Source organism: Amphiura filiformis, chromosome 1 (assembly GCF_039555335.1).
Source record: "Amphiura filiformis chromosome 1, Afil_fr2py, whole genome shotgun sequence".
NCBI classification, from domain to species: Eukaryota; Metazoa; Echinodermata; class Ophiuroidea; order Amphilepidida; family Amphiuridae; genus Amphiura; species Amphiura filiformis.
In genome coordinates, this window is record NC_092628.1 from 8294099 (window position 1) to 8302995 (window position 8897).

The window sequence follows — 8897 nt, forward strand, 5'->3', positions numbered from 1 at the left end:
AGAAATTTTCAAATCCAAACACTATCACTTGTTTCTTATATCAGAAATATCAGGTGTTATATCACTCATACATAAATTCTAAACAGTTCATTGGTTGATAGCCATTTATCATTTTTACCATCAGCCTCTCCATGTGATAGTCTTTACCATCATAGTGCTGCGCCATAGTGTGCCTGCGCCAAGCCATGCGCTGACTCTTAGACTCGCCAATTTAGTTATGGGGTGGACACCAAAATTTTAAGTATGTCACGGCAAAACATGGTGTTATGTTGATGAATAAATGTATTCCCTATCTTAAATAGTACTTTTGAGCAACAGAATTTATGTATGAGTGATATAACACAAATATTAACTGTCTTAAATTTGTGTAATGGTCAAAATATAATCACTCGGTGAAAGATGTATTGTTCCATTCCACTCACCGTTCCGGCTTGTGGAATGGAACAATCCATCTTTACCCTCGTGATTATATTTCGACCATCACACTCATAGACAGTTAATATTTGTATACTATCAGTCCTATCCATTTTGACATGATAGACTTGTGGACTTCTGAAACCTGTAACCTTCACCTGTCCTTGTTGGACAGGTGCCCATTCATTGGACTATTTCGTCGCTGTTTTGACATACTGTCGTATGACGAAAAATGCAGTTTTGAGAAAATTGCATTTAAAGGATTTCCAAGTTTTGAAGACCCACTGGAGAGCACCAATGTAAAATGTGTTTATTATTATCAAAGAATATAATCAATAATATATCTGTCTTTGTTCTCAACATAATACAAACTGTTTATTTATTCACTAATTAGAAGTAATTAATCTGCAAACTCATACGACAGTATGTCAAAACATGCACAATTTGACAACCTATGTGTTAATAATGATACGCCATGTGATATGACAGTATGTCAAAACAATAGGCAACTACAGAGGTGGCCTATGGCGACGTATCATGATACAATTATTTGACTAAATACAAAATGACAATTTCGGGGTACATAAAAACCATGTTGTATCACACTAATTAGTGCCATATCTCATTAACTAAATACATTTAGGTCACAAAACTTTGTGAATATAGAGAGTTTCATTCACAGATTTTGAAAGTTTATGTAACTCATTTAACCCAAACATCGTCATACGACAGTATGTCAAAACAGCGACGATTTAATTTGTAATCCATACACCCCTACCAAAGACATGACCTTAATTTTTTCCACAAAGATTGCAATGGAGTCACCCATTTAGGTAACCCCATTTGAAATTCACACTCACTGTATGGAAGATCAAGGTCTTGTCTTCCATAGGGGGTGTATGGATTTCAACTGGTATAGCCCATTTGATTGTAGGAGGATGTCCTATGTGATTTTCTCAAAACTGCATTTTTCGTTATATGGCAGTTTGTCAAAACAGCGACGAAATAATGTCACTGTGCAAGATTGATAATAAGTCTGCGTGGGTTCACTTAGTTCCATGCATATCCATTACCAACCAGATACCAAACCTCCTTACATTTTGGTCTGGTTCTGAACACATCAAATAAGGATTCATTTACTGAGTACAAGTACCTTAATATCTGTCTTCTATTTACAGGAGCATCCATATTTAGGTCGTCCATTTTTCCAGCTTCATCCATGCCATACAGCAGACTTGATGCATGCAGTTCTACCTCAGGGAACAGACTCAACTAAAAGGTTTGTATTACTCTTTCCTTTGCATGCTTGCAATCAAAAGCATGCAAATATTACATACATTTTAACATTTATTTTGGTAAGGCAATGGAGCCAAATCTGTTCAATCATTCAATCGATGCTTGGTCAATCTTTATTATTTATGAGATATCAATTAATTGACTATTGTTAAAGGGGAATGTTGGAATGTCATCTTTCCCTGCATTGGGTAAGATCTGACAGCAGGCCAGACCATGGCCAGAGGGTAACATGAGTAGGTTTCTTTCAAGGCAAGGATAGTCTTGTAAATATGGGCTAACTTTCCCCTAGGCCATCCAATATGCCATGAATTAGTAGGACTACAACTGGTATCTACTGGTCAGTTTATACTCCTATTTCCGCATCGGTTATTTTTATGTGCGCCTTTAATAGTGATAGCATTAAATGGTTGAATGAATGAATGTAATGTATTGACCAATACAAATTTACCAATAATTCTGATTTAATTAGTTATTAGTTCATATTAACCCAGAGAACTAAGTATAATAACTTTCATAACTATGTGACTTTGTGTATTTGTTATAAATATACAATTCTGATGCCTTCCGCTAGGAATGCAACGAACATCATTCAAACCTAATACCTATAGATTAATATCTTCCGCTCTTCCCCAGCGTGCCTCTGTGGCTCAATTGGCTAGAGCGTCCTGCTAATATTACAAGGGTAGCCGGTTTGAAACCGGCCAGATGCACTGGGGGTTTTTTTTTCAACTTTCATGTGGGCTGGCTGCTCTGGGGAAAAGATTAACAAATTAGTTCACCCTATCAACCCAGACAACTAAGTATAATAACTTTCAATGATTAATGAAGTCCACCAACACAAATGATATTTGATTCTATTATTCTACATCTTTTCATTGCAGAAGTAATTATCTAGTGACGTGGTTGAGTTCTGTGGGACCTGTTGTTGGATTATCACTGCCACTAGTATACAGCCAACTATGTAACAATGACAGGTGACAAAACTGAGTTGATACATTGGATACATTGACAAATGCTATAGAGCTGGCATCAGCATACAGGATGGATCTTGATGTTATATACCCCCAACATGTTGACAGTGGGATAATTGGCAGAAGATAGAAATAAGCCAAATCGGCATTGAAAGTTTGCAATGTATTGTAGGACAGATTTTGCAGTTATGGGACACTTTGCCCTCTGACCTATCTGGAAAATTTAGGAAAATTAATTATTTTTTGTGCGTACAAAATATCATTTAAAATGTTTTGCTACTATAAATCAATCCCAAAAAACATGGTGATATCATAAGTTGATTATTTAAATATTATTGATGATAATAATAAATGAATGAATAATAATTACAACAATTTTCCTGACATGTCAGAGGTCAAAGTGTCCCAAAACTGCACTCAAAAACTGGACGTTACAATGCAGATTGGGCTTATTGGCGGAAAAAGTATTTCAAAGAGCTAATTTCAGCCAGGTTTTGGAATATTACCGCTGAAGACAGGCAAAAATGAAGAGTTAAATTTGCTGTTGAAACTGAATTTGATGCTCCTGCCTATGATTATGTGATAAAAGTGTAAATATCAGGATATATGCCACTTTTGGGTCTTGATATGATGCTGTCTCTTATTGCTACATTGTCTCTGCCATTTTTTTAATTCTAGAACTTCAGTAATTTTAATATTTGAAGTGCAATACCTGTGCAAAAGACATACTTATAGTTTAGACTGCTGCCCTCATTTGTCAACATTATGGACTGATGACTATGTGAAAAACTATGTGAAAAAAAGTGATGGATTTTGCAACAGGATTCCTGTGGCATAGAGCATGCGCAGTTGTGTTCAAAGTGACCTTTTGACAAAATTTGTTGTTTTTAGAACTTCAGAGCGCGATCTTGACACTGTACAGGGGCGCAGCTAGTCAGTTGCACTATGGCGCACAACCAAAGTCGCATTGATTATTTTGCAAAAGTCCGTTGCAATATAGACTGTAAGTTAACCAGTCGTCACTACGAAGCATAACACAGTACATGCGGAGTGTAGACGACTGATGGAATTAGTCTACTTATAGTTGCTGAGATGCTTGATCATTTTAATATCATCTTAGGAATGTAACCAGCATGAGGAGGTAATCCTGGACATTTATAACCTACGTATTGCGTGCGTGAGAGAAAAGCTGGGACTCTGCATCTGACATAGTCTCAGATCCAGTTCGCTTGTGAGTCCTTCCTCAGCCAAACAAACTGTCTGGCTACACGCTTTGGTGATATGTGACCAATCAAAAATCAATCGTCATTAAACAGGATGCTAAAATTGACCAATCAGAGACGTTGCTCTTGAGTGTGTCACCAGACGTTTTTTAGTGATGAAGGAGCATAAACCATCTGGAACCAAGAGTACATTATGTAGTCTTGGTTCCTAGACTCTGCATCATCTAGTTACAAGGCTGCATTTTATTAAGTGTGTAATTAAATATGCACAACCCTGATTTAAGGTTTTTATCAAGTCTAACCAAGTCCCAACTTACCTGTTACATGTCAAACTTGATAATACAGATATATGTGAACAGCTCCAACAAAACCTGGAACAAGTCACCAGACATGTTTTTGAGTTAGACCTTAAAGGTGACATTCCCATAAAAAATAATCAAACTTTGGAATTCCTAATTTCATGATATTTGACTGTGGGCCAAGTGGACTTTCAAATCCTTGAAAGGACTTATTAAAAAAAAAAGGATTATCTAATCAATAAATAACAGTTGAGCTTTGATAATCCCAATTCAACCCTGTGTAAGGCAGGAAACTAATTGGCTCATTTCTCAGAAAGTTGGCAAAAATATCAAGGTATCATTTACAAAATTTTCCCTATCTTGAAAAGTTTTGATGCTATTGATATAATTTTGGTAACATTTTGAAGATTGTTGTCTAGTGCTTACATTTTTATTCAAATCATGAAATGTCAAAAATGTGACCTGTTCCTGGTTTTGTCAGAGTGGGTATATGCATTAAAAGAAACAATCTTGCAACATTTTCTCACCACAATCTACGAAAAAAGTCCTTGGAACGCTTGGTACACTCTGTCGAAATTCCGTGCAGAATTTCATATGATCATGGAAATGATGTATATTTTGCCTGGGAACAAGAATGACACCTACAACAATGATTTACCCTTCCCCTCTACCCATCAATCAATGTTGGAACACATTGAAAACCGCTGAAGACATTGGCATTTCTCAACATTGAACGGGGGAGAGGGGGTGAGAGTTTTCCGTTATTTACACGCAAGCGTTCCAAGACTTTTTTCGTTGATTGTCTCTACCGAATGCAAAATATTTCATCTAAATTTTGTTTTTGTGTCAGAACTCAAAAACGGAATGTCGTATGAGCTTCATATTGTACACGATTTGAGAGTGGATTATATGCTTTAGAATCATAGCAAAATTGTTGATAAAGAGATTAGTTTGTTTAGGGAGTGGTCACTGAAACCATCCCCTATGCTACACACGTTTCGTAATAATGGCTCAAAACTGCTCTAAAATGTCATTTTTGTCCCATAACTTAAAAACAAAATGTTGTATGAGCTTCATATTGCACACGATTCGGGAGTATATTATATCCCTTTGAATCATAATAAAATTGTTGATAAATAAGTTGGATTATTTAGGGAATGGTCACTGAAAACACATCCTATGCTAAATTACACACATTTCGTAATTATGACTCTCTACTGTATACTGAGTCAAATCTCGTTTTTGTCTCGTAATTCAAAAACGCTACAAATATAATTTCAAAACAATATTACAATGTTTTGCAGCATGTTTTCAGAAATGTTTTTGAATTTTATTAAAACGTTCTGTACCCTTTATAATATAACCCAACATGTTAATGTTTTCTGTAAAACTTGCGCTTGCAGAGTATAGGCCTATCCGAACGAATCAAAAAGATTATGATGTAACAATTTGAAACAACTCATTTCTGAATATTATTTATAATAAAATACGCTTTTGCGGTGAGAGAAAAAAAAGAAAGAATAAGAAAACAACAATTGAATAAAGAAAAAATTCGACCACCACGGGGACTCGAACCATTCACATCAATCAATAGTCAAAAGATTACGAGTCGAAGGACTAAGCCGTTTGCGCCACGCTGCCATTTCGCAATCGAAGTAACCGCCAGTTTTGGTCTTTTATAGTAGTCAGGTATCGGGGAAAGTGGAAACCTGTATAGTCGAAACGGCAAAGTGCACTGTTTACCATTATGACAAAATGGTCCAAAAATCGACATTTTATGGTTTTTAGGCCGCATCTCATGAAGCGTGACGTTCGTTTACATTGGCTATACCAATTGAGAATGTTTGAATACAAAAGGAATGACACATTGATCGCATTTATGAAATTTGTTAACAGTTTGCCATTTTGAATTGAAATAAATATCTATACGTATATATTAATATCAATGCAGGGCAAACTGCTCATATGCACATTGTTCAATGCAGCAGTTTACCACTGCAGATTACCATTATGGGTTTCCACTTTACACCCTTTGACTATTCGTGTTTGGTCTATTCAATTTGAAATCCATACATCCCCAATCGAAGACATGCTTTTAATTTTCTCCTACACGGGCATAGATTTCAAATGGAGTCACCCATTTAGGTAACCCCATTTAAAATTCACACCCCCTGTGAGGAAGATTTACATGTCTTCCATTGGGGATTTATGGATTTCATCTGGAATAGCCCATTTGATTGTAACCTTGATTGGTAGCAGGAAAGTGACTGCCATGTTTTGTCAGTGCTTAATAGGCCCATTCACAAATGTGGCGTGATCAAGCAAAATCAGTCTGAAGTCAAGGATATTTTAATTTTCAGTTTTCTACATGATTGCATCAATCTTGCAGAAAACCCCATTGAAAGTGAACATTTAGTTCCAAATATATGAACAGTTGAAGTGTTTCCAAAACAACAGGTAACAAAAGAAATTATTTCCTTTGTTTGGCTATATTTTGTGTTTGTAGGTGAACCGAACAATTTTGGCATAAAGTCATTTGAAGTCATATCATGACTTTATATACCCAATAGAACTCCATGTTAACCGGCCAAAATAGGTTTCTTTCACTTTACCTTGTTATTTCTGTATAAAATGGATAGAAACCCTTCCCGACAGTTATTCCTAATATTATTTCAGCATCTTGTGTAAAGAATAACAAAATTAATATTTGACTCAAACCGTACATTATGGTTAAATACCACTAATTATGTATTGCACAGGTTTCAATGGGAAAATGGCTAATTTCGGGTGGAAGTTTCTCATACTCAGAACTCTCACAGTTAAATGCCACTAATATCAGGTGAAACTATATGATTTAGATGCCAAATGATCAAAAACTCTACATAAGTTTGCTATCTACTCTTGCTGATATAGGCATCATAGTATTGCTATCTACTGCTGATGGCATTGATGATACTTCTGATATATGTATTGATTATGTTTTACTTTATTGTTATCTACTACTGATAGGGACACTATTTAGTTATCCCCTCTTTGTACATGCCATACAAGCAATGTCACTGGTTTGAGGTGGTACCAAACTCAGCTGTAACCAATGCCACAACCCCCCTAACCCGTTACTACCTCAACGGGTTCTAAAAACATACGTTAGTAGTCGAAATAGATGTACATTTTTTGCCGGGGCAAATACAGTTAAATATTGAGAAATGTTAGCAAAAAATAGCTAGAAAAAAAAAGCGCAGTGATTTATAGTGCGCACGCGCGCACAGGCACAACACCTAGAGCGTTGATCCACAAGCCTCAGCACACTTTACAGGTTGTCGCTGACCACTACGGCCCCACATCATTCCATAAACCATTAAACAACAATTCAGGGACTTTGCTGCTTCAAGAGCGCGCACCCTAGACATTCCACAAATAACCTTCGCAACCAGGATTAGCTCCCCGAGTTTCGTACGGGTTACAACGAGACAAATAAGCAATAAGTTACTTGTCCAAGGGAATTTCAAGCTAACTCAATTTTTCCACGAGAGCGTAATAAAGGCACCGCCAGGGTTCGAACCCGCAACCTCTCGCACCATAGTCGAATGCCTTATCAATTGAGCTAACTTGACTGCTTGAAAAGCCTCCATGACGAATATCAGATCCATAGAACTCAGTGTTTCTATAGGTTTAATACCACTAATTATGTATTACACAGGTTTCAATGGGCAAATGGCTAATTTCGGGTGGAATTTTCTCATATTCAGAACTCTCACAGTTAAATGCCACTAATATCAGGTGAAACTATATGATTTAGATGCCAAATGATCAAAAACTCTACATAAGTTTGCTATCTACTCTTGCTGATATAGGCATCATAGTATTGCTATCTACTGCTGATGGCATTGATGATACTTCTGATATATGTATTGATTATGTTTTACTTTATTGTTATTGTTGTTTATTGCCGGTTTGAATCTGGCCAGATGAACTGTTTTCAGAGAACTAAGAATAATAACTTTCAATGATTAATGAAGTCCACCAACACAAATGATATTTGACTCTATTCTACATCTTCTCATTGCAGAAGTAATTATCTAGTGACGTGGTTGAGTTCTGTGGGACCTGTTGTTGGATTATCACTTCCACTATTTTACAGCCAACTATGTAACAGGGACAGGTGACGAAAATGAGTTGATACATTAGACATTAGATACATTGCCAAATTCTATAGAGCTGGTATCGGCATACAGGATGGATTTTGATGTTATATTGACCTTTTTCCCTCTATCCCACAATGCACTATTCCAGGGGTATGATGTAGTCAATCAACCTCATAGATCGTGTGCATCCGATGGTCTTTGCAATTATTTTGTCTTAATATAGGCATACTGATTCCATATATGCGGATTATCGTAAAGGCCATCAATGGTACCAATTATTATTATGATTATGCAATTTTTTAATACACAAGTGATGCAGTTACTAAGCGATGCAGAACATCTGTGTAAGAGATTATTGTTTATATTTTCTCTGAAAAAAAGTGAAACGGACGCCGACCAAATATCACTGCGTGTCCCATCATTAGTTTTCCACCTCTAGGTCTATAAAATATATACAAAGTTAGGTTTCAATAACAGGAAACTTTTTTCCGAGACATCACCATGTCAATAAGGCATAGAAATGATGTTTTTTGCCCCCGAAAGGTATTA

The 8897-nt window shown here is 36.2% G+C and overlaps 1 protein-coding gene across 3 annotated transcripts in view; it reads left to right on the plus strand.

Annotated features, from left to right (window-relative positions):
* The window catches only part of LOC140146985 (ubiquitin-like-conjugating enzyme ATG10), an 81495-nt gene extending 72872 nt beyond the window's left edge, over nucleotides 1-8623 (plus strand). The window contains exons 5-6 of one of the 3 annotated variants that reach the window (XM_072168864.1): nucleotides 1593-1693; nucleotides 8273-8623. In XM_072168864.1, coding sequence (XP_072024965.1) covers nucleotides 1593-1693; nucleotides 8273-8369 — 198 coding nt within the window. In that variant the 3' untranslated portion in view covers nucleotides 8370-8623. Of the gene's footprint in view, nucleotides 1-1592; nucleotides 1694-2591; nucleotides 2949-8272 lie in introns of those variants that run through there. The other 2 variants (XM_072168802.1, XM_072168933.1) reach the window with 2 other exon arrangements.
* Nucleotides 8624-8897: the final 274 nt, after the last annotated feature.